General features: G+C 42.6%; 1 protein-coding gene across 2 annotated transcripts in view; it reads right to left on the bottom strand.

Annotated features, from left to right (window-relative positions):
* Positions 1-11,013: 11,013 nt before the first annotated feature.
* bnc1 (basonuclin zinc finger protein 1) overlaps positions 11,014-26,438 on the bottom strand; it is a 39,711-nt gene continuing 24,286 nt past the window's right edge. For both annotated transcript variants that reach the window (XM_061703326.1, XM_061703335.1), the window contains 2 exons: positions 14,062-16,124; positions 11,014-12,990 (listed from right to left, as the gene is read on the bottom strand). In XM_061703326.1, coding sequence (XP_061559310.1) covers positions 12,216-12,990; positions 14,062-16,124 — 2,838 coding nt within the window. In that variant the 3' untranslated portion in view covers positions 11,014-12,215. The remainder of the gene's footprint in view (positions 12,991-14,061; positions 16,125-26,438) is intronic.

Raw genomic sequence — 26,438 nt, 5'->3', positions numbered from 1 at the left:
AACTCAAGTCAAAAAATTGCCAGCATGTTGTAATGGAATTGTAGGTTAGGTGTTTAAGAAGTCTATTGCAAGAGGGAAGAAGCTGTTGGAATGTCTGCTAGTTCTAGTTTGCATTGATCGGTAGCGCCTACCTGAGGGAAGGAGCTAGAAGAACCGGTGACCGGTATGTAGAGGGTCCGAGAGGATTTTGCACACTCTTGTCTTAGTTCTGGCAGCGTGCAAGTCCTCAAGGGTGGGTAGGGGGGTACCAACAATCCTTTCAGCAGTTTTGATTGTCCGTTGCAGTCGGAGTTTGTCCTTTTTTGTAGAAGCACCAAACCAGACTGTGATGGAAGAACACAGGAGTGATTCGATGACCGCTGTGTAGAACTGTCTCAGCAGCTCCTGTGGCAGGCTGTGCTTTCTCAGAAGCCGCAGGAAGTACATCCTCTGCTGGGCCTTTTTGAGGACGGAGTTGATGTTGGTCGCCCACTTCAGGTCCTGAGAGACTGTAATTCCCAGGAACTTCAAGGTCTCGACGTTTGACACAAGGCAGCTGGACAACATGAGGGGCAGAAGTGGCGAAGGATGCCTCCTGAAGTCCACGATCATCTCTACAGTCTTGAGCGTGTTCAGCTCCACCACAGCTCCAGCTGCTCCACTTCCTGTCGATACGCAGACACGTCACCGTCCTTGATGAGGGCGATGACAGTGGTGTCATCTGCAAACTTCAGGAGTTTGACAGCCGGGTGCGCTGAGGTGCAGTCGTTCATGTAGAAAGAGAAGAGCAGCGGAGAGAGGATACAACCTTGGGGTGCCCCAGTGCTGATGCTGCGTGTGGATGAGGTGGCCTCCCCCAGCCTTCCCTGCTGTGTCCTGCCCATCAGGAAGCTGTAAATCCACTGGCAGATGGAAGCTGAGACGCTGAGCTGGAGAAGCTTGGATGAAGTTCAGGGATGATGGTGTTGAACGCTGAGCTGAAGTCCACGAACAGGATCGTCGCGTAGGTCCCTGCACTGTCGAGGTGTTCTTGGATGAAGTGCAGTCCCATGTTGACTGCATCATCCGCAGACCTGATCGCTCGGTAGGCAAACTGCAGGGGGTCCAGCAGGGGACCTGTGATGCTCTTGAGGTGGTCCAGCACGAGACGTTCAATTTACTTCATGACCACAGATGTCAAGGCGACAGGCCTGTAGTCATTTAGACCCGACATTGTAGGTTTCTTGGGTACTGGAATCATGGTGGAGCGTTTGAAACAGGATGGTACTTCGCGCAGTTCCAGAGATTATTATTAATTATTAATCAGTTTATTTGAAAGGGGACAATGCAATTTCATAAAACACATGAAATACACATGGTTAAAAAAGCCAGAATTAGCCAGAAGGCTAGTTTTCATCTGTAGTCCCCTGGCCATGATGTAAAAAAGCAGTAAAATACATCTACAAGACAATATAATATAAAACAGGATACATAAAGACTTACAATTAAGAGAGAATAAAACCACAAATCATTTGATCATAACAAAAAAAAATAAAAAATTAAAAAAAATTAAAAAAAATAAAAATAAAAACAATAAAAACATCATAACATACTCGTCTTTTAGTGTTGGCAGCTATAGGTGTTAACTAACCACATTTTCAGTTTTTTTGTGAAGGCCTTGTATGTTGTAAGCAGTTTAACCTCCTCAGGTACTGAGTTCCACTCACCAGCGCTCCTCACTGACCAGGCTGACTTACTGAAAGTGCTCCTGCGCAGAGGAATGAGACAGTCACCTCTGACAGAGCCTCGAGTGACACGCTCAGAGCTGTTTCTTTGGCTGATGAACTCAGCCAGAGGAGCTGGAGCCAAATCATGCAGTACTTTATAAATCAAATTTAAATCTGCAAATATGTGAAGACTGTCCCAGTTTAAAAGACTGTATTTTTATAAAATTGCACAGTGATGATAGTGCCTTGGTATTTTATCCATCACTTTAATTGCTTGTTTGTACAAAACCTCCAATGGTTTTTTTGCATTCTGACCAGCCTGGGACCAACTGGTTATGCAATAGTTAAAGTGACTAAGAATCATTGAATATAAGTACATTTTTGCGGCTTCAGTTGACATTTCATTTCGAATTACACGAAAATTTGCGAGGTTTCATTTGATATTTTTACACAATTTGTCAATATGGGCTTTAAAGGAAAGCTGTGAATCTATTATTAACCCAAGATATTTGTATTGGCTGACAATTTGCATTTTTTCTCCATTAACAAGTATGTTGGGGTCAGGTGATACTCTATTTGTTTTAGTGAAATACATGCCTACAGTTTTAGAAACGTTTAGCTGTAGACAGCACTCCTGCAACCAAGTTGTGACACAGGACATTGTATTAGTGAGTTTAGCAGCAACAGTATCTTTGGAGCGACCATGAACAAAGAAAACCGTGTCGTCTGCATACATTAAGCACTCTGCTTCAGAACAAACAGTGGGCAAATCGTTGATATAAAGACTAAATAAAAGGGGGCCTAATATTGATCCTTGAGGGACTCCAGAGGTTAGCCTAAGAGACTCTGATCTGTAGTTGTTAACTGATACAGATTGTGTTCGGTCATGCAGATATGATTCAATCCAGCTCACAGCTTTGTGAGAGAAGTTAAATTTTGAGAGCTTGGTAAGAAGAAGAGTGATTTACTGTATCGAAAGCTTTCCTGAGGTCCAAGAACACCGCCCCTACAACTCCACCCTTGTCGAGAGAAGATTTTATTTTCTCAATGAAGAGGCATGTAGCCATTTCAGTGGAATGCTTGGATCTGAAACCAAACTGCATGGCGTGGAGAGAGGGGGAGCTGCTGTTTAAATAATGGACAATCTGCTCTGACACCCATTTTTCTGCAACTTTGGAAATGGCCGGAAGAATGCTTATAGGTCGGTAGTTATTCAGACAATTTGAGTCACCGGATTTAAAGACAGGGGTAACAATAGCAGATTTCCAGGCCTTTGGAAAGTGACCAGATGAAATTGAAAGATTAATGATTGAGGCAATAGGAGTAGCAAGAGTTGAACCTAGATCTTTGAGCATGTTCGTGTCCATTCCAAAAACATCCTTTGCCTTAGATGGTTTGAGTGAATGAATTAAATCGATAACTTTGGTCTCAGTAATATTTGTAATAGTAAAGAACTGCGTTGCAGACAATGCAGGGTATTCCTTCCTTTGTTTTACTGCAAACTTAGAAGAGATTTCTGACACAGATTCAATGAAGTAGCTGTTAAAAGCATCAGCCATCACTTGAGGTTCCGTGAGGATGTTTCCATTTAATTTAATTTGCATTAGTTTTGTTTTGTTATTTTGTGTATTACCCAATAGTTTTTTAATATAATTCCAGGTTATTTTTGAATTTCCCTTCGCACTATTCAAAGCAGTAATGAAAAAGTCAGCTTTAGATGTTCTTATTTCTTTCACTACCCTATTTCTCAGTGAAATAAAGTGGTGTCTATTGTATCCTGATTTGACCGACAATTTCAAGGAATGATCGCGTTCTTTCATTAGTTTCAGAATAAATGTGTTTAACCAAGGAAGGCCATTCTTTCTAGCTTTTAGTTTAATTATCCGTGTAAATTGTATAATATTTTTTTGTATTTTGTTGGCAAATTTAGAACAATCCTCATCTAAATTTTTACCAGCAAGTAATACATCCCAGTTTACTTCTTGGATAGAATCTTGGAAATTTTGTTGTTCATGTTTTGGTATCCTATTGGATTCAGTGGTGGCCAAGGGTTTGAAGCGCTTTTTATTTAATTTTCTTCTGACCATTATAAAATTGTGATCAGACAATCCTGTGAGCATATTGTATGGCTTCAAGATCCTTTCTGGCCTATTAGTAAAAGCTAGATCAATCTGAGTTCGGGTGGAGTTTGTAATTCTCGTAGGGCCATTAATTACCTGAGTCATATCCATATCATCCATGACCCTTTTCAATTGTTTCCTAACTTTGTTAACTTCCCAATTAACATTTAGGTCACCCATTATTATCACCTCTTTTGCAAGATTGAGTTGTTTCAGTAAAATTTCCAGCTTTTCATAAAAAGCGGCATTTGATGAGGGAGGCCTATAAATAACTATAAGAATAAAAGACATTTGCTGTGACAAAGAAACAGTTAGTCCAAGAAATTCTAATCCATTCTCATATGTAACATGTATTTCATTACAATTAAAAGTGTCCTTGGCATAAATCATAACACCTCCTCCCTTAGAACCCTGTCTGTCGTTTCTAAACATTTTATAACCAGGTACAGATAGTATTGCTGAGGGCGAAGATTCACGGAGCCATGTCTCAGATAGGCAGAGGAAGTCAATATTTGAGTCAGTGAGAAGGTGTTTGACCTGATCACTTTTTGTTAAAATGCTTCGTATATTTAAGTGTGCACAAATAATGCCTTTTGGTTTACGTGTTGAGTCCCATATTAATTTAGAGTTATTAACGGTTTGGAACACCCTGCATTTTCGGTGCTTTAGCATTGCGGGGTTTGGAAGCCCCCTGTTTCTTTTATTGGCAATGTTTGCATATAGCTTTACGCTGCCAGCTTCCACATCAGCCGGCAGTGGTGGGGGCCCAGGCGGCAGTGGTGGAGGCCCAGGCGGCAGTGGTGGAGGCCCAGGCGGCAGTGGTGGAGGCCCAGCCGGCAGTGGTGGAGGCCCAGCCGGCAGTGGTGGAGGCCCAGCCGGCAGAGGTGGAGGCCCAGCCGGCAGTGGTGGAGGCCCAGCCGGCAGTGGTGGAGGTACAGCTAGCAGTGATGGAGGCCCAACTGGCAGTGATGGAGGCCCAACTGGCAGTGGTAGAGGCCCAGCTAGCAGAGGCAGAGGCCCAACCAGCAGTGGTGGAGGCCCAGCTAGCACTGATGGAGGCCCAACTAGCAGTGGTGTTGGCCCAGGTGGCAGTGGTAGAGGCCCAGCTAGCAGTGGTGGAGGCCCACCTAGCAGTGGTGGAGGCCCAGCTCGCAGTGGTGGAGGCACTCGCAGTGGTGTTGGGCCAACTAGCAGTGGTGTTGGCCCAGGTGGCAGTGGTAGAGGCCCAGCAAGCAGAGGTGGAGGCCCAGCCGGTAGAGGTGGAGGCCTAGCTAGCAATGATGTTAGCTGATCTAGCATTGGTGTTAGCCCGGCTGCTCGAGGTAAAGGCCCAGTTGGCAGTGATGTTGGCCCAGGTAGCAGAGAGAATATATCTATTGAATATCTGTGAGAAGACTGGAGCGAGCTGGTCCACGCAGACTTTGAGGCAGGATGGGGACACAGGGTCTGGGCCTGCCGCTTTGTTAATCTTTTGTTGTTTGAAAATGCGCCTCACATCCTGTTCGTGGATGGTTAACGCAGAAGTCGGTGGTGTGATTGCGGTCGGTGGTGTGGCTGGGTGGGTGTGGGGTGTGAAAGTGTCCTTTTCAAATCTGCAGTAGAAAGTATTCAAGTCGTTGGCTAGTGTGCTATTTTTCTGGAGTTTCTACCTGGGGCCATTTTTGGAAGAAGTACCGATTTTGGTCGTCTGGATGTCAGAGGTCCATGCGGGAAGTCAGAGCTCCATTCGTGATGTCAGAGCTCCGTGCTGGTCAGAGCTCCGTGCTGAAGTTAGAGATCCGTGTTGGTCAGAGGTCCATGCAAAGGTCCATGCGGGAAGTCAGAGCTCCACGCTGAAGTCAGAGATCCGTGTTGGTCAGAGCTCCAATGCGTGATGTCAGAGCTCCGTGCTGGTCAGAGCTGCGTGTTGGTCATCCATGCTGTAGTCAGAGATCCGTGTTGGTCAGAGGTCCATGCGGGAAGTCAGAGGTCCATGCGGGTAGTCAGAGGTCCATGCCGGAAGTCAGAGCTCCGTGCTGGAAGTCAGAGCTCCATGCTGAAGTCAGAGATCCGTGTTGGTCAGCGGTCCATGCGGGAAGTCTGAGGTCCATGCCGGAAGTCAGAGCTCCGTGCTGAAGTCAGAGCTCCGTGCTGGTCAGAGCTCCATGCTGGTCATTCATGCTGAAGTCAGAAATCCGTGTTGGTCAGAGGTCCATGCGGGAAGTCAGAGCTCCATGCTTGATGTCAGAGGTCTGTGCTGGATGTCAAAGCTCCATGCTGGAAGTCAGGAATCCGTGCTGGTCACAGCTCTGTACAGTCCGTTTCTGTACAGCTTATCCTCACAAGGGTTGTAGGCGTGCTGGAGCCCGTCCCAGCTCAAATTATTCTCTAGCATTTTAGACAAAAGTTAAAGCATCAATGACCTCTTGGGGGCATTCAAGGATTGGCCACTGACATAAGTTTAGGTCAAATCAACATTACAACTGACAGAAATAATGGGTGCTAACTTACTGTAATGAAATTACTTTATTGCAATTAAATTAATTTAATAAATACTGTTAATGACATGCTTACTTTAACTTTCTCACTGTCCTGGCTATATGGATGGGTGTTGGCCAGAGTTTGAGTCCGTTTGACACTTTTCTTTGTAAATGTTTGAGTCTTGTTTGTCGTGTCAAAATGTGATTATATTTTATGTTACTTATTGAGAACTAAAGTAAATCATGAAGGCTTCAGAATTTTACGGCCAGAGGTGTCAATTAACGAAGTACAATTATTTTGTTACTGTACTTTAGTAGATTTTTTAGGTATCTGTACTTACCTGAGTATTTATTTTTCCTTTTACTTTTTACTTTTACTCCTTACTTCTTAACACAAACATCCGTACTTTGTACTCCTTACATTTAAAAAAAATAGTGTCATTTTAAAAACATTGTTAGCTTGGTGAAATGCTTCAGTTCGTCATCCAGCCACAGCTGACGAAGCAGACTGGCTCAGGGGCTTTCCAAGCTGCGGGGTAACGGCACATGGGGAAGAGAATACCACTCATGCCGCCGCTCGGCACCAAATTGAAGCATATTGCCATGATATACAGTACGTTTGAAGGCTCCATGATCAATGTGTCCTGCACTTCACCTAACTTCTTGCAGCTAGCTAGCGGCCTTCTTTATCAATGCATGAGCAACTAATCACAGCTTGGTTGTCATGCCGAGCGGCTGTAGCGCTGTTTCAGCCCGTACCTAGTCATTTGGGGGCACAGGGACCTCCACCACCCACCCACACCCACATTAACTGAAGTATTGTACTTTAGTTCAATTTTGACTTATGGTGAGCTATGTCATTTAGAGCACTTTTCATACATTTAAAATATGTTGCAATTATCTGACAGCAAGGATCACCAATGTGGTGCCTCCGGGAAACAGGTAGCCCCCAAGGACACCATGAGTAGCTTGCAGGCCTGTTCTAAAAATATCTTACTGGTGATGCGACATTGTGATTTTATAGGAACATTGTAGAAATGATCATATGAAAATGTAGACACTGGCAGAAATGCATCAAAAATTGTGTCCCATATTGATGTTTTTCTTCTAATTATTGTGAGACATCATTAACATAAGTGAACTCATAAATGAATGGCATTAATTATTAATAATAACATAATAATAACACTACTAGAGGTAATTTGAGCAAATGTGTTATTTCAGAAATGTGTACCAAACTTGTAGCCCTTCCCATTCATCAGTACCCAAGAAGTAACTCTCAGCTTCAAAAAAGTTGGTGACCCATGTCTGACAGCTTAAATTAGCCTACTAATATTTGGCACCAGAGATTTAGAATAGTCATGATTATCTTCAACTGAAACGTTTGAATTCGAGAAAATTCTCCTATTTCCTGAGAGATATAGTCCTTTAGATCCTTCTTCGTGATTAGTATTTAACAAGTGACTCATCTCAACACTTCTACTGCAATTGATAAGAACGTTAATCAACATTCAATATAGTTTACCATTTCAACCACTTTTATACTCACATCTCGGTGATGAAAAGTGACACTCGAGTGCTACTGCTATTGGCAAGATCATCATGATACTGTCTTACATGTTTTCAAGGCATGAAGTTAAAACAATCAGTCAATATTCTACTCTTGGAAGGCTTTTCTTTTTACAATTCAATATTAAAATAAAGATTTGTTATTCATACGAATTCATCACAACATTTAGGCCTATCCTACAGGAAATAGTTGTTTATTGTCTGTAGTATCTGTATCCAATTATCTCTTGGTCATACATACTATAGAATTATTTATTCTTGCATTTAGCTCAATGATGCTGAAGATAAACTAACCCCCCCACCCCCAAAAAACAATCGCATGCTAAATCGCAAATGCAATATTTCTAAAAGAAAATAGATTGCAATTAGATTATTTTCCCAAATCATTCAGCCCTAGGCCTGTGTGATGACTCGGTCAATTTAATTACGCCCACATTGTTTGAAGCTAATTGGCTTCCCAGTGACGAGGACTGGCTAAATGTGGCTAAAGGTATAGCCACATAAAAACGTTATGTTTTGGCTAACTACACACGTGTGGCTAGGAGATTTCTGTAGTGTTTAGCCACATTGGCTAAAAGCCTTCATGGCCCAGTGCCAACCCTGTATTTGGTCAAACAGCTAACCTGTTCTACCATTAAAACAAAAAAACAAAAAAATAGAACTATATCATATATATGACAGGTATCTTCAAATGGTGAGCGTCACGTTTTTTTCCCCCCTCACATACGCCACTGCCACAGAATGGAGTCCATTTTTTAGAAAGCTAGCTTGTTGATGTGTGACTCGTTTGCAGTAAATTATGTCAAGTTTGAGCATAATAAGATAATATTTCAAACATGTATTTCAGTGGGTAAATAAATGTTTGAAATAAATCTCGCTTTTTTAAAAACTCTTTATAGTTGTGATATGACTTCATGTCAATAGTACAAATACATCTTCGTCTTTTCATTTAAGCCTACCTGTTTTATTTTTGTTTTGTCCATTGTTGACCCCAGAGAAAGCATGCTAATCATTTGGAGAGATAGAAAAATCTCCCTATATGTATTTGAATATTGGGGTGGAAAATATCTATGTAATTTGTACTTTTTTTTTTCTTTACTTAAGTACATTTATTAGTGTGTAGAACTTTTACTTTTTAAATAAAGCGGTGGCTTCAGTACTTTCACTTTGACCAGAGTTTTTTTTTTTTTTTTTTATCCCCAGTGAGGTGTTCCAGGCACGTCCCACCGGAAGGAGACCCAGGACACGCTGGAGTGACTACGTCCACCCCCGGAAGAGCTGAATGAAGTGGCTGGGGAGAGGGAAATCTGGGAGTCCCTGCTAAAGCTACTGCCCCCGCGACCCGACCTCGGATAAGTGGTAGAAAATGGATGGATGACATTGAACTGTGGATGACTGGTTAGCACATCTGCCTCACAGTTCTGAGGACCAGGGTTCAAATCCTGCCTTGCCTGTGTGGAGTTTGCATGTTCTCCCCGTGCCTGTGTGGGTTTTCTCCGGGTACTTCGTTTCCTCCCACAGTCCAAAAAACATGCATGTTAGGTTCATTTAAAACAAAACTGCCCGTGGGTGTGAATGGTTGTTTGTTTATACAGTGCCACCAGAAGGCATTTACACCCTTTCACTTTTCCCACATTTTGCGATGTGAAATTCTAAAAAAAAAAATCTATTCTAAAGCTGATTTGAGAATAGTTTTCTTTTTAAAAAATCGACATAAAATATCCCATTATCCATCCATCCATTTTTTTTGGGTATGTCTCTACGAGCTTGGCACACCTGTTTTGGGGCATTTTCTACCATTCTTCTCTACAGATCCTCTGAAGGTCAGTCAGGTTGGATGGGCAGTGTCGGTGGACGGCCAGTTTTAGGTCTTTCCAGATATGTTCGATTGGATTTAAGTCCGGGCTCTGGCTGGGCCACTCGAGGACACCCACAGGCTGCTCCTGAAGCCATTCATTTGTTATCTCGGCTGTGTGCGTTGGGTCATTGTTGTGTTGGAAGGTGAATCGACGCCCTCGTCTGAGTTCCAGAGCACTCTGGAACAAGTTCGCTTGAAGAATTTCTCTATATTTGGCAGCTGTCATCTTACCCTCTATGATGACTAGTCGCCCAGTTTCTGCAGCAGATAAACAGTACCACAGCATGATGCTGCCACCACCATGCTTCACAGTAGGGATGGTGTGAGCTTGGTGATGAGCAGCATAATAAAAAAATATGTTTTTCCTTTTGTTTTAATGCAAAAAAAATAAAATAATTACCTTCGGAAAATCTTCAGATTGAATTACTTTTTTTTCCAAAATCATTTTACAAAACAACCTCAGATTTCTTGAGAACAATTTGCTTCAGTATGTTAATAACATACTGAGGCAAATTGTCATAGTGATGGGCATGGCAGTTTTGGGAGTGTACTGAATTAATAGAATCGGTTCATTAAAAAGATTTGTTCAAAATATTCGTACACCAATTCGTTCAGTTCTTTTGAGTGACAACACTGGCGAATCGCAAATCATATGGCAGTACGTTTAATGAAGTCCCGCCCCCACCTGCACGCTGGCTGCTCATTCGTCAATCGCCAAAGATTCAGAAGTGAGCGACAGAAAATAACAGTAGTTCCGTTTCTGCTCCCAGCAGACTCGCTCACGGCGGAGGTCGAACTCAAAGAACGAATAATTTCATGAACTGATTCAGTTCAGTACGTTCATTAAAAATATTTGTTCTTTTGAACAAAACGTTCGCAAACGAAACAACACTATATGTCATCTATATGTATGCATAATAACTGATCACAGTGATTGTAGTTTAAGTCACAGGTATTTGGAACTGAACATTATATTATTGCACTTAAAAATTAAATTTTCTACATACTACTACTACTACTACTGATAATAATAATAATACATTTGATTTTACATAACAATCTTGGTCAGATGAGATATTTTGTTCCAACAATTTGTTTATTGTATAATATACCTTATTCATTGCATGGGAAGTATAGAATGTTATGCATAAGAAATTAAGTGTTTTAATGAACGGAAAATTGAGAGAGAATATCCATTCAAATATGTTTTTTTTTTATTTCTTTGGGATGGATAGTCGAAACTGATATCAAAGGAAAATTAATGACTCATATGTTTCAACTACTAGTGAAAAAAAAACAATACAATCTACAATGCAGGTGACCCATTGGTTGGAAACACACAAAGAAAAACAAATAAGAGAAAGCCTATACAGTATCAATGACCATAGTGTACAACACAACCTTCCTGTCATTCATTAAAAAAATACACCCCAACAAAGAAAATATAAAAATTTTAATGCCAAGAAATTACCCTAATTACCATTGTACCAGCATGTTTTAATTTAACAAAGCCACTATTGTATTCACAGTACAAGAAACAATTTATTAATGGTTTTGCATGTGTGTATGTTTAGGTGTAAACACGTTTGCAGCATTTTTATTACTATTTTATCCTTCAGTGTTTGACTCATTCACAGTACATGTATTGCAAGCCTCCAAACATTAAGTAGCTGTAAGTTCTTTCTCCAGTCAGTCAGGCCAATTGAGGAAGCCAACACAACAGAATAAATTCCTCTGTTAAAACAGGTCCTATGTGATTTACAAATCCCATTAACCAAGACTGCTTTTCAACACACTTTTTTTGGTTTGTGCTTTATTTTCTATTACAATCGAGCCGAAGCCTGTATACTGGTGTAAAGTGTGTAAAGTACTTTATGGACATGGCTTTTTTGATACTGCATACCCTTTTACTCAATGTGAAGGGCTTTCCACTGTATATACATACACCTGTGAACTGAAAAATCTTTGGTCGAGATTTGTAGTATCTAACAGAACAGTATAGAAAGAGAACAATACATATCACAAAGAAAAAACATACAATATTTTACTGGTCAACTAACAACACTGCAGATCTTTGACCAACATTTTTCAAAAACCGTTGTCAAAATCAACCATATGACACATGTACAAGTTTCTTCACAATTGTTCTTGATTATTATATTATGTCCACCTTTGTAGTAAAGCTGTGAATAATTGAACACAAAAACACCAGGAAAAATATATATACACGTACATCATCTCTTACTACAGATTGAAATGATGTGAATTGAAATTTGGACCAAAAAACATAATCTGGCAGGATTTCATTGCACAAGACTTACACTGGCACATGTACGTATTGTTCACTTGTTTTTTTTTTTTGTATACACAGAGCATTGTACTTTGTTTTTTGTTTGTTTTTCTTTCCCCCAAACGATTGACGAGGTGGACTGTAATTTTAGAAGTCCTAATTGATGAGCCTTTTAGTTGCTCTGAAAATTAATAACACGAGGAGGACTTCGCTGATTGAAATCTGCCACAATCTCTATCCCTGGTCAATAGATGCACCTGTGCTAACAACCAGGTTTCTGTGGAGGTTTGGGTTCTGGCTATGCCTGTTTCTGCTGCGTACTGAAGAAAATGTAGTGTCACACCCAGGAACTTTACATTTGTGAAGCAATTTGAGATGGACAGTCTTGTAGTGGGCCCTGAAAGTCCCTTTGTTACTGTAGACCTTTTGGCAAAAGTGGCAGGTTATTGGAGACCCACTTCCCCTTCCCTGAAGTCCATTCTGTGCTTCCCCACCACAAATCAAGATCTCCCCTCCCCCATGCAACAACATCCCTCGTCCAGGCCTCCCACCGCTGATGTCGTCAGAGCTCTCCTCACTGTCCTCCATATGGAGCCCCTCGACATCCTCCTCAGCACCATCTCCTTCTTTACTGTCAACTCCATCTGAGTCCCAGCAGGATCGGCCACTGCTGCTGCAGTGAATTGGAGCACAGGAAGAGGTGCTAAGGTCCAGTACTGTCCCATCTTCACCACTTCCCCCTCTTAATACACAGATCCCTGTTTTTTGAGATGTTTCATTGCTTGCTAAAGGTGTTTGAATTTTGCTCATGGGGTAGACCAAACCCATGCGATTGTGTCCTCTGAATACCACAGAGTTCTGGCAGCTTGGTTCCTGAAGAGACATATCTCTGTCCATGGCAACAGAGTCTCTCTCTTGGTAGTGGGTTGAGGGAGTGTAGAGGAAATTTGTTTGGTTTTCAAGGTCTTTGGTCATCAGCTTGTGGTGAAGGTTCAAATTTGCACTATGTCTGAAGAAGAAATATAAGCATTTCAATGTAACAGCATTATAGTCCATAAACGAGGCATTTTATGATTACACAATATATGCATTGATATGGCTACGATGCAACTACATTGAAAGATCTTCAGCAAGTCGTCCCCCCACAAGGGACCATATATCAAATATAAAACTGATTTGAAAGGTTAATAATCAATTGTAACAACATTTGACAAGGTTCACATAATATTTACTTTTTAGAATCTTAATAGACTAGAAACACTCTGTTGCTTGACTGAGTTGTTGCCCATGACTTCGATGCAATCCTGTATCTTAGTGCTTGTAAATTATAGACTAGTGATAACCTAGATAGGAGCAATTTAAGGGACAGATAAACTTGAGTTATGAAAAATAATGTCACATAAATTTGTGAAATTGTTGTTATGAAAAATAATGTGTGTCATACAAAGTTGTTGGACTATGCAGAGACATGCCGAGGCCAGATCATGTGGACCAGTTGATAATTTTTTAAATAAATCTTTAGTGTAGAAAGTAAGGCGGCACGGTGGACGACTGGTTAAAGCGTCAGCCTCACAGGTCTGAGGACCCGGGTTCAATCCCCGGCCCCGCCTGTGTGGAGTTTGCATGTTCTCCCCGTGCCTGCGTGGGTTTTCTCCGGGCACTCCGGTTTCCTCCCACATCCCAAAAACATGCATTAATTGGAGACTCTAAATTGCCCGTAGGCATGACTGTGAGTGTGAATGGTCGTCTGTTTCAATGTGCCCTGCGATTGGCTGGCAATCAGGGTGTACCCCGCCTCCGGCCCGATGACAGCTGGGATAGGCTCCAGCACGCCCGCGACCCTCGTGAGGAGAAGCGGCTCAGAAAATGGATGGATGGATGTAGAAAGTAATAAAATTGTTACTCTTATTTTCTCCCATTTCACTTATGTTTAAATCGCATTTGACATAAAATTGTTTAATGTTAACATTTTGGAAATATGAAGCCTCCACTTCTTTCCATAACCATCGCACGATTCAAAGCCCCAATCTACCTTTATTTTCTGTAATATATTCAAGCAAGAAGCTTCTCTTCATCTCACCTGTCTCGGCTCCTGCGTGAGGGAAACGTTGCAGTGCAGCCATTGACTGTGCACATGTGGATCTCCTTAAGGTGCACATTTTGGTAGTGCATCTTGACACGATGGGGGTTCTTAAAAGTCTTACTGCAGATTTCACAGGGGTGGAACTGATAAGTATAAGAGTCAAGGTCTGATAAACTTGAGTTATCATGACAGTCTACACTGGCCTCAGATCCTTCCTTCTTGTGGGCTGAAAGTTGAAGAGCATTCCCATTAGTCAGCTTGTAGTCACTCCACTTCAGCTTTGAAACCTGATCATCTTCATATTGTGTATTTGTACACTCTTTACCATCACTTTCCTCATCACAATTGAGTTCCTGACTGCCCACCTGAGTGTCACCAAGGGTCTGAATCAACTTTTTTTTAAAAGGAGAGCACGAGCTAATGGTGGTCAGTCTTTCTACTTGTTGTGTGTTGTAATCTTTGTGCTCTTCCTGTGACATCCCTATAGTTTGGAGTATACAAGACTTGCTACTTTTGCTTTCTCGGTCCTCATCAAAATACATCCCTTTCTCTTTGTGCTCAATCCCAGCTCTCACAAAGCACATTTGTCCTTCTGCTCTGTGACCATCACATTCTTCTTTGTCTCTGTCCAGTAAAGAAATGACCTCTTCAAAGTTACTCCCCTCATCAATCTGCTCATCTCGTTCTACCATCTCCTTTTCAATCTTTATTGGCATGCTTGACTTTCGAGACTTTTTTTTGGGTATGGGGTCAGCGTTGCAGATGTCAGAAACAGTGGTATGTTTTACAGAAACCGACGATGATAGTAGGGGGAGTGAGGGTAGTGTTCCTGGGGTGTTGGCAAGCTCTGCTGGGGTAACAAGGCTGCGGTAGAAAGGCAGGACTGGCTGTACTGTTTTTAAATTGGGAAAGAGAATGGCACTCTGGCCTATACTGGGGAAAGAGTTGCTGTGCATCTTTGGGCCACAATCCACCTGGTTCACCATGTAGCTGGGAACTGACTTGTGACTTTCTGTAGAGCAGATTGGAATGGATGTGACATATTCAGATGTTTTCTCTCGAGGAGAGCACTCATCCGCAGACAAGTTGTCCCTTATGTCTTTGTCTCTGTTGTTGCGATTCATGGGCATGTGAAGTCGTGGGTTAGGATTGGCACTGTGGCGGTTGCGACTGCGCAGTGAACTGAATACCATGTTGCATCCTTCAATTGTACACTTGTGCTTAATCTTCAAGTGCACTGCATTGAAATGGATTTTCAGTGTGCCTTTATCATAGAATGTTTTCTCGCAGGCATTGCAAAATACACGGCCCTTCTTCAGAGATCCTCCGCCCCCACTTCCGACTGAAATCCCCACTCCACTGCTCTCATTGTGCAGTTTACCAACAGGTGACATTTGAATCACATCAGAGATCATGGAGGGTGTGGGGGGCCCATCAGAATAGTTGTCACTGGTTGAAAAATCTTCCACTTCAATCTTTGTTGTCGAGGAAAGACATTCAACGCGTTTGTCTCCACCTTGGTCTTGATCAGCAGTAAATATAACAGAGTTGGAACCGATATGGCTGCTGTCTGCTGAATATGGAATATGAAGGGGGTTATCACTTACTGGATTGTCCTGCTCTTGATCATCTTGCCTCTGACTCTGATGCTCTACTGATCCTTGGCATGATTCCTGGTGTTGTTGGTGAAGCTGCTGGTGTGAACCTGCTGAGGAGCCAAGAAATGGAGCTGGAATAGAACTTAACATCTGGAAAGGCAGCATGAAGGCCATGCCATTAATGAAGTTCTCAAAGTGGTGCATGCTGTTGCCATTCTGCTTCTCTGCTTTGGTTGGAGACAAGTTGGTGGCAGGGCACGGAGTGTTACGCTCAATGAAAGTGCGAATATCTGAGATGGTGCAAGTGCTGGGAACTAAAACTGCTTGCCCCTCCTTGTCTTGTAGAGCCATGAGCTCCACTATGGATTTGGTCTCACCAAAGCGAAGGAAATGCTGCAGCATTGCAATCTCCTCCTCAAATGTCATGATAGTCCAACGATCCAGTACCTTCCCCGTTACATCCTACCAACAAAATAGGGGAAATAGGATAGCAAAGTGGTACAAGGAAGAGAAGTGGGAAGGGTATATGAATGGATGTAGTAGATTGAAAGTGAGAGGGGAAAGGAAGAAAGATAGAGAACATTTCAACATTAGTGCTCCCTTTTGTGTCACTCATTCATATTTATACTTCAGGATTGATGACAGACCCTGCCCTAGACAGAACTGCAAAATAAAGGAATCACATAAGGTTTTGGCACAAGAACAAACACTGAAAAACTTCACTATACTAGCGTGTAATCATATAAGTAATTTCCATTCATTTAGGGAGGCTGTGGCTCAGTTGGTAGAGCGGGACGTCCATTGACCGAATCACAGCTCGAACTGTCCGGTATTGAAGTATCCTTGGGCAAGACACTGAACCCTGAATTGCTCCAAGTGGGCCTGGTACCACCTTGCATGACAGCAGCTGCCCACTGATGTGTGAATGGGTGAATCTGAGGCTTTGTAAAGCCCTTTGGGCACCATATGGTGTACAAACCGCAATTCCAATGAAGTTGGGACATCGTGTACAACGTAAATAAAACCAGAATACAGTGGTACCTCAGGTTGCGAATGACTGTTTACGAACAATTCGGGTTAGGTACAAAACGTTTGTGAAAAAATTACCTTAGTTATGTATTATTTTTGGTTTGTGAATGGTCTTGGTCTGGACAAATGGAAGGATCTATGTTGTGCTTCTTGTGCTGCGTGACGACCACTGAATCTGTGCATAACACTTGGATGTAAGCTGCAAAGTAATTGTCTGCTTGGCGGCGTAAGGTGGAAATCTGTTCTAGGCGGAGGTGTCGCCTCCACATCTTCAATCATCCAATCACCAGTCTAATAGCGTTTGTAATTTATGTGGTAAAAAGAAGTCTGGAAACCCATTTTTCATCCAAAAATACTATTTACAGTATATATGTTATTTATTTAATTGTAGCATCTCTTTATTAAAAGAACAAACAGTTAAGGTTGGTGGAATCACATCAAAATGGCTCTACATGGTGGCATTCGCTAGGCGGAAGTTCCGCCTATACGCACAATCAGCCCATCAGATGCAACCAGATTGAAAGAAGACTGAAGGGGGGGGCGCTATAGTCACGCGAAGGTTTTTCTAAAAAAGTAAACAAAGGGCTAAACATTCAGAAAAGCGCCCAAAGATAAGCAAACAGTTTTCATCCAGTAGATGAGCAGAAATAGCTTTGCGTTGTGCAAACGTCATTGACTGTGCGTCACGCAATGCAACTAAGGAGGTAGGCACGGTTTCTTAGATTCTTTTTCTTCTTGCTCTTTATAAGACTGACAAAAATCATAAAATCATCGCTGGTGAGAGCGTGAGTGAGGCAATACAAAATAATCAAGAGAAATGTGCAGCAAATTGCCCAACAAAGCAATTAATCTTTTAAATGACAATGTGATTTTATTTTCTGAACAGAAAAATACAAGTTTCCCTGGATCTGTTTGTTGTGCCAAAATCAACCAATGAATTAGAAAAGAAATAGACAAAAGAAAAAACACCTGAATCAGAATTTCAACGTTATTATGGAAGAAGACTCCTCTTCAATGAGGGGCTGTAGTCCTCTTTCCCCTCCTAAATTAAACTTAATGAGCAATAAACTTTTATTTATTTAGTGTTTTATTTCTTTAAAACAGTGTGTTTTCACTTATTTCTATATTGCACTATATTTTTAACCACACTGATAAAAAGCAAGTATAATTTAATTTTGGGGCCGGAACGGATTAATTGCATTTCCACTAATTTCAAAGGGAAACATTACTTCGGTTTAAGAACATTTTGGGTTACAAACAGGGTCACGGAACGAATTAAGTTCGTAACCCGAGGGTCAACTGTACAATGATTAGCAAATCCTTTCCACCCATTTTTCAATTGAATACACGACAAAGACAAAATCTGTCATCTTCAAATGAATGAACCTGATTGTTTTTTAAATTATTATTTTTAAAAACCTCATTTTGAATTTGATGCCCGCAATACGTTCCCAAAAAGCTGGGACAGGGGCAACGAAAGACTGGGAATGTTGAGGAGTGCTAAACACATACCTGTTTGGAACATTCCAGAGGTGAACAGGTTAATTGGAAACAGGTGAATGTCATGATTGGGTGTAAAATTAGCATCCCCAAAGACCCAGTTGTTCACAAGCAAGGATGGGTCGAGGTTCACCACTTTGTGAACAACTGCATGAGCAAATAGTTCACCAGTTTAAGAACAATGTCACTATTCAGTTCCAAGTAATTTAGGGATTCCATCCGTACGGTCCATAATATCATCAAACTATTCAGCGAATAAGGAGAAATCTATGCATGTAAGTGGCAAGAATTGTTTTGCATCAAGGTCTCGAGTGTCATCATGGAGTGTGTAAAAGTGCTACAAAAATAATGTTTTATCTCATCTCATCTCAGGTGTTTTCAGCTTCTGGTGCCACATTGATGGTTTATGCGACCAAAAGGAGGAAGAGCGTCTGCATCCTCAGCAGCATGCGCAGCATGGTTGAAAGCGGGGATAAAAGCCAAACACAGACTACAACAGCAGGAAGTACAGTGTGGATGTGATTGACCAGATGGTGCGAGAGTACACTGTGCACTCAGGAACACGGCGATGGCCAGTCACTGTTTTACAACATGATTGAAATTGCAGCCCTAAATGCACATGTGCTTTATCAGGCATGGACTGGGGGTGAAGGAGAGACCGGTGGACTTCCTGGTGGAGCTTGCAAGCTTGCTCAGTCACGTGGGAGCTAAGAAGGCGAATAAGGACAAACTTCGGCAACAACCTCTCACACCTGGCCAAGGGGAAAGGGCAATGTGCCAGGTGAACTGTCGGTGCAAGAACAATCACACCATGTCTGTGCGCTGTGTCAATTGCTTCAAGTACACATGTTGCAAATGCAGAAGGTAGATGGTATGGCAGTGTCAAGTATGTTAAGACAATGTGGAGTGTTGAAGCGCAGAAATGCCGGTCAAACACAACCAAGGACACCATCTCGGCATCTGGTATTTCTATTTTCTATCATTTTATACACATGCTGCACAGATTAGTGTGTTTATATATTTCATTGCAGTAATTTTTAAGTAAAGAATTCTTGTTTGAATCTTGTGCATCCGCAATACATCTCAGCAAGAAAGGAAAAACACAAACTATGTCAACCTCTTACTAAGGAAGGGGGGGCGAATTTTCTGTTGTGATCACAAAAATGGAAATATCATTACGAAATGTAGCCTGATGAACACACAATGGTGTGATAAAATATTGTAGACCAGATCTAAGCTTCTCCCCCTCTCTCGTTACATTACATCACACTGATTTATTCAGTTAGAGGCAAAGCAACATCAGTTCCCTTTCAGTAATTGAGTAGAGAGTAGAGAGGAATTGCCTCATTTATAGAACAATGGTGACAAGATGGTGAAGAATGGGGGAAAAAAAACTAATCCAGCCACCTGGCTGCCCTTTGGGCATGGAAGTTAGAAAAGCAAAATTGCTGGGCTGTTCACACCTGAGTTAGAATATGAGTTCAAAACTAATCCAGCCACATAACTGCCCTTAGAAAAGCCAAATGGATTTCTAATGTTAAAACTGTCTCTTCATTAACCTACTGATGACACAGCTTCAGGAGCAACTGAGGGTTCAGTATTTTGCTCAAGCATAATTGTACATGGCCACAGGGACCGAGAATTGACCCACAACCTTTGGTTGGAAAGAGGAAAAGAACTATCCGGACTGTTATGGACGCAAAGTTCAAAAGCCAGCATCTGTGATGGTATGGGACTGTGTTAGTGCAAATGGCATGGGTAACTTACACATCTGTGAAGGCACCATTAATTCTGAAAGGTACATACAGGTTTTGGAGAAACATATGCTGCCATCCAAGCAACGTCTTTTTCATGGACGCCACTGCTTATTTCAGCAAGACAATGCCAAACCACATTCTGCACGTGTTACAACAGCGTGGTTTCGTAGTAAAAGAGTGTGGGCCCTAGACTGGCCAGCCTGCAGTCCAGACCTGTCTCCCATTTAAAATGTGTGGCGCATTAAGAAGCGTAAAATACGAAAACGGAGAACCCGGACTGTTGAACAGCTGAAGCTGTAAATCAAGCAAGAATGGGAGAGAATTCTATAAAGCGTCAACAATTAGTGTCCTCAGTTCCCAAACGTTTATTGAATGTTGTTAAAAGAAAAGGTGATGTAACACAGTGGTAAACATGACCCTGTCCCAGCTCTTTTGGAACGTGTTGCAGCCATAAAATTCCAAGTTAATGATTATTTGCTAAAAACAAAGTTTATCAGTTTGAACATTAAATATCTTGTCTTTGTAGTGTATTCCATTAAATATAGGTTGAACATGATTTGCAAATCATTGTATTCTGTTTTTATTTATGTTTAACACAACGTCCCAACTTCATTGGAATTGGGGTTGTACTCTTTGGCATTCAGTTAAAATACATGTAGGCCTGTTTTAATGCTGCGTGTCCTATCTCCTCCCCCCTTGTCTCTTGCTCGGAGAGAGGGCTTTAGGTGACGTTGACCGAACCTGAGGCTGTTGCTGTTTGGGTTCTACACCGACCAACTGGGACAAGATCTGAGGTGGACCACTCGTTGCCATTGAGGATTCTGCTCCGACCCACCAGGCCAGGTCCTGAGGCAGAACCACCAAAGATGTCTAAACTGTGGCGCCTTTTCTCTTCAAATCTACTCTCGCAAACTCTTATGCCATTTTAATGAACATTGTACAGCATCACAAAAGCTGATGTAACACAGTGGTAAACATGACCCTGTGTCAGATTTTTTGGAACGTGTTGCAGCCATAAAATTCCAAGTTAATGATTAATTGCTAAAAACAATGCATTTTATCAGTTTGAGCATTAAATATCTCGTCTTTGTAGTGTATTCAATTAAATATAGGTTGAACGTGATTTGCAATTCATAGTATGCTGTTTTTATTTTTGTTTAACACGAGACGCAAAGCAGAGAAAGAAAAAGTTCAAAACAACACTTTTTTTTAACCAAATTAAGTTGTAAATAAAACCCGAAGTGATTAAAAATAGACAAGCAATTAATTAATAAACTCCACTTTGTAAAAGCGAAGTAACTGCGGTGACTGTAAGGTGTTGTCAGTTTAAATCGTCACAAAATGTAGTGCACGTTTGCGGACGGAAGATGGCGGTATTGATGTAGCAACTCACCGCCTTCCGTTGGTAAAGCTTGTTATAGTCGCACACTGTAAATCTCAAAACTGGTTAAAGATAAAAAGGCATAAAGCTTCAATCGTACCATTGTAGCGGTGGTGTTAAGCAAACGGGAACGTTTAAATTTAACAATCGCGATCGCGGCGTCTCGCCAAAACAACTAAAACGTAAGCTTTTAAATCAAGGAAAGCAATCGCGGCGCTCGGCCTTTTGAAAGCGAGCAAAAACGGAAGCTTTCAAATAAAAACAATCGATCGCGGGTAGACGTGATAGTTTAGCGGCTATGCTAGCTGGCTCGTGGTTGCTCGGTTACAAGGAACGCTAGGCTGCGCAGCTGAGGTCGGAGCTCGGTGCCTCACGGCACGCAGCGCGATGTTAAAACTAGCAGAAAGGCACTCGCTAACCATCAAAGAAGCACAATGTGGTGCGACAGACAAGTTTATTATTCCCAAAGTAACAGTCATCGGTTGGTTGCGGCATCTTTGTATGCGTTCGTCAGTAGCTTGCTCGTGGTTAGGTGGCTAACGGCTAACTTCGAGAGGAGGGGGGTCGAAGGTTACGTAATGACGCAAATGTCCACGAGGTGGCACTCGAGCGCACAGACCACCTGAAGAAGAGCCAGGCTGCAACCTCACAATGACGTCGCGTGGAATTTTCCCAACAAAGATGGCGAACGACGGAAGCCTCTTAAGTCCTAAGCGAATGACCACATGACGACCTCGTGGCTCCAATACACAAAGCAGAAAGAGAAAATGGTGGCCGCCAAAGACGCCACATGTTTTCCCACACAAAGGAGTTAACACTCTAGATTTACTGAGAGGCTAATCGTAGTTTTCTCGCAGTTACAAGCACTACAACGCTGTGTCTACGGTAACGGAATGCGTCTCACACAGAGATTACCTTTGGACGCGCCTAACATGTCGGACCATGCCCAAGATGGCGGCCGATGTCGAGAGCTTATTGAAAATATCTTTTCTTTTTGTGTGTTCTGAATTTAACGAACTTGTAATCTCCTCACTCGGGGCACCAATGTGTAGCGTATAATGGTTGAATCAAACGTAATTAATTTAGGAGAAAATAATACGCCGGAAACTACGGCTGCGTTACTTACGGTTTAGCGTAATTTTAGGTTTAATCGTTAAAATCAAATTATCAAGTGAAGGGGCACCACGTCACTTTTTATATGTATAACATTTAGAGAACGTGACGAGAAACATTTTTATCAGTCCTGTAATCTGAAGATTCCTTCACTTTATGAAACTTTGAGTTCTAGATGACAGAGGCTTACTTGAACTCAGAACACACACAAAATACAACCAAGAGTGGAATTTTATCGAATATTTAATGGCTTCTACAAGGGATCTAGAAGGAAACACACAAAAGGGGTGTAACTAGAGAAATAAAACAACACAATGATAAAAAGAAGGAAAAATAGGTGTACGAAAAGGGAAACAGAACATTGTGTGTTGGACTAAAGTGGAAAACGCGAGCGTTTCACACATCCATTCCGGACGAGAGAGAGCGAGCGAGCGAGAGAGGACAAATTTGAGATTTTGTCTGAAGCTAGTAATTTCCTTGGAATTATTAGGCACTAATATTGTACCATCTGGCAAAAGCTTGCCGTGTCTACTCACGAGCTTAGGTTCAAGCTGGTGGGTGGTGGTCTCTCTCCGGGCGCGTCTCAGGAAGCAAGGAGACAGATTTGGTTGCAGAAGAAAAAGATCTACAATAATGAAACAAAACAAAAGAGGCGGAGGAAGAAAAATTGGTGTTCGTCACGCCTTATTGGGAGAGTATGACCGTCTCTCTTCCTGCCTTTTTTGTGGCTTGCTGGCAATTTCAGAGCAATCACGCTTGGCTGGAAGCGTACCTTGTACCTTAGTAGCAGCTGCCCTGATCACCTAGCGGTGGCCCACGGATAGGCTGGGAAGCCGAGTCTGTTCTCATCCCGGCCTTCGCAGTTAGTGAGCCGTGTGCCCCAACAAAGAAAAGGCAGGGGGAAGGGGCGGTTGAATTACAGATGCCGGAGTGGAAACCGGAGTGCCCGGAGAAAACCCACGCAGGCACGGGGAGAACATGCAAACTCCACACAGGCGGGGCCGGGGATTGAACCCCGCTCCTCAGAACTGTGAGGCTGACGCTCTCACCAGTCGGCCACCGTGCCACCTAAAATCAGATATTAATATAAAATAACCTCAACTTGGTACTCTCTTTCCTCAGAGGTCAAGCATATCAGACTGACTGATGATACTAGTTTTGGCAAATGCTGCTTGGAGTCAAATCAAGACAGACAATTCTCAAAGTCTCACAATTGCACTTGCAAAGTTGACACAATGACACACAGACATCAAGGCATACATTTGGAATATTTCTGCAGAGTTTGTGAAATATTGAAACAGACATTTATCCTTGGTTAAACAGATGAGAGCTCACAGGTTGCAGTACTCCCAAACGCCTTGCATGCATGTTTGAATATTAAGTTGATTGGTTGTTGCTGTATTGGTTGTGTGCTCTATTGCATTCCATCGTCGATCGGTCCCTTTTGGCTGTTGTGACTTCAAACGAAGAAAGGACTCTTTGATGACTGTAAACCAAGATTTCGAGGGGACCTGCTAATTACTTTAGGGTCCACTAGGCATATTGTTGCCGGAGTCTCACAGCAGGGCGGCTTCGAAGGATGCAGTTTATCAAACCATGGGGAGTCACTGTGTCACCTCAGTTGTTGGGGAGCATGCCCGCTACAACGGTCACTGTTTCACAATTCCAAAGTCACCCAGTGGCTCTTCTAATAGATGATTTTGCTCTAATGTTTGGTATAATTGTGCAGTAAACCATGTAAGAATTTGTTTCGGGAAAAAAAAGGGAATCATGCACGTCCTATTGCACCCTCCACTCACTGACATGGGACATTGCCCTTGTTTTCTTTTTACTTTTCTTTCTCTATGGTACTTCAATTTCCCTTAGACACCCCCCACCGACCCACACCGCCCCAATTTACCGAATGCGCACACCCCCCTCCCTGCCCCCACTGCACACATGTATTTGCATGCTACTTGTGTTATACTGCATGCTACTTGTGTTATACTGTATATATTGTATTCCATTGTCTTCTGTATTGTATTCCATTGTCTTCTGTTTACGTTACGTAAATGGCATTCATTCACAGGCAAAAAGAATTAAGATTATGGATTATATCACAAAATTAAAAACGGATTTCTGCTCTCTCCATTTGTCTCAATCAGAAGAAAATTACCTTTCCGAGTGCAATTTCAGTTAGACTTTTTCAGCTAGCTATAACAGCATACAAAGAGAAGTCTCAATAATAATAATTGACTACTTTCTACACTAAAGAGCACAATAATTGATCCAGAAGGCTGACACATAATTGTTCTAGCCTCTTACTGCACATTTTTATTTTTATGTACACACACTGTACATATTTCGCACATTGGGCACATTCACATCTCATTCAGGGTCCCTTGGGGGACTGGCATGAGGCATGAAGAGGCGGACGCCAGGCCGGTTACTGGCACATCTGTGCTGGTCTCCGGTCCGGTCGCCCCCACTTCTCTCCCCCACCAATCGTCCAGTTTTAATGCATCATTCACCCATCAGTGGGAGGAGGGCAGTGTCGGGCTGGGCTGGACACTCAGCCATGTGTTCTGGCACTCCGGCCTGCTCTCTGGCCCGGCGTGCCTGCGTATTTTTAATGTACTACTTACATTCACACATTATTTGGGGAGCTGGTTGGCCTGGGTGATGGTTGCAGGTCATCATTGCCCCATGACCGTCTTGCCTCACCCCCACCAGTCTCCCCAATTTTAATGCATGTCTTGCCTGTCGGGGACCTGGTAACGATAGTAATAGGGTGGGTGGTGGGTACTTTTCTCTTGGTTTGACTCCTCAGGCCCGAACCCCCCCACTTCTGTTGTCGGGACGCGGGTAAATGGGGTTTCCCCCCCCCCTCCCACATTGGGTCCCACCTCCTGCTCCCCTCTCCTGGTCCCCTCGCCCATCATTGCTCACAATGGGTTCTTAACATGGGCTCGCTTTTCGCGGGCTGTGACCTTTTTCGGGAGGCAGCTGGCTCCTTCGTTGGGCCCTGTTTGTGGCTGGGGCCCCATGCTGGGTTGGTGGTGGGAGGTATTAGGTGTGGGTTTCGGTGCTCTGGTGCCCATGCTCCTCCCTTTGGGACTGGTCAAGGCACTTTGGTTGAGCTTGGTCATCGCCCTTGTTCCTGGGGAGTGGGTGGCGTAACCCTGGCTGGGTACCAGGCGCTATGGGCTAGCTGACTTGGGCCGCCCTTGCGGGTGGAGGGGGCCAAGCCCACCCTTCATCACTGTGCCGGCCCAGCAACTCCATACACCAGTTGACTAACATGCATGTGATGCTCATTCACTAATAAGTTCCATAGAAACGCTATAGGCTTCAATTGTTTGTGCTGGGACCACTTACAGGTGTTTAGACCCTATAAATAGCATCCCGATGCACAACTGATCAGTAGCAATGCCTTGCTCATTTCTCACCTCCTGTCCTGCCCTTTTCTATCCTCTCTCATCTTGTTCTATTGGTTAGCTGTTGCACATCCTCACCGGGTGTGTCCCCATCCACAAATAAGAACACGATTTGACTGTTGTAATGTTTCTTGTGGTCAGATACTGTATCTAGACTGTCTACGTATTGTTCTGCTGTGGTTCGGACCACTATTCCCCTTGTCCCTTCTGTCCCTCTGTCTGTCCCCTAAAACCTTTTTCTGATCGGCTGCATTTCCAATAAAAATCAGAAAAAAAAAGAAAACTGCAAAACTGTTCCAGCACAAAAGGCATACAGATCCACCATTCTGCATGCCCATGCAGCTGAACAGGACAGGTAAAAAAAAAAAAAAAAGTAAAAAAAGACAAACAAGAAAGAAAATGAATGTAAAATGATAATAGCAAAACAAAAAAAACAAAAAAAAAGTTCATTGCCCAACATAGACATTCCGAAGTCTCGAATTTTTTTTTACAGAACTGCCTACAAGTTTAACAAGCGCACAGACCACTTCATTTTCTGTAAATCTATACTTCAGATTATGTATAGCAGCAGAGCAGCACC

The sequence above is a fragment of the Phycodurus eques genome, chromosome 2 (assembly GCF_024500275.1).
Source record: "Phycodurus eques isolate BA_2022a chromosome 2, UOR_Pequ_1.1, whole genome shotgun sequence".
Lineage (NCBI taxonomy): Eukaryota > Metazoa > Chordata > Actinopteri > Syngnathiformes > Syngnathidae > Phycodurus > Phycodurus eques.
The sequence above is the reverse complement of the archived record's forward strand: the minus strand, read 5'-3'. Positions and strand labels throughout refer to the sequence as shown.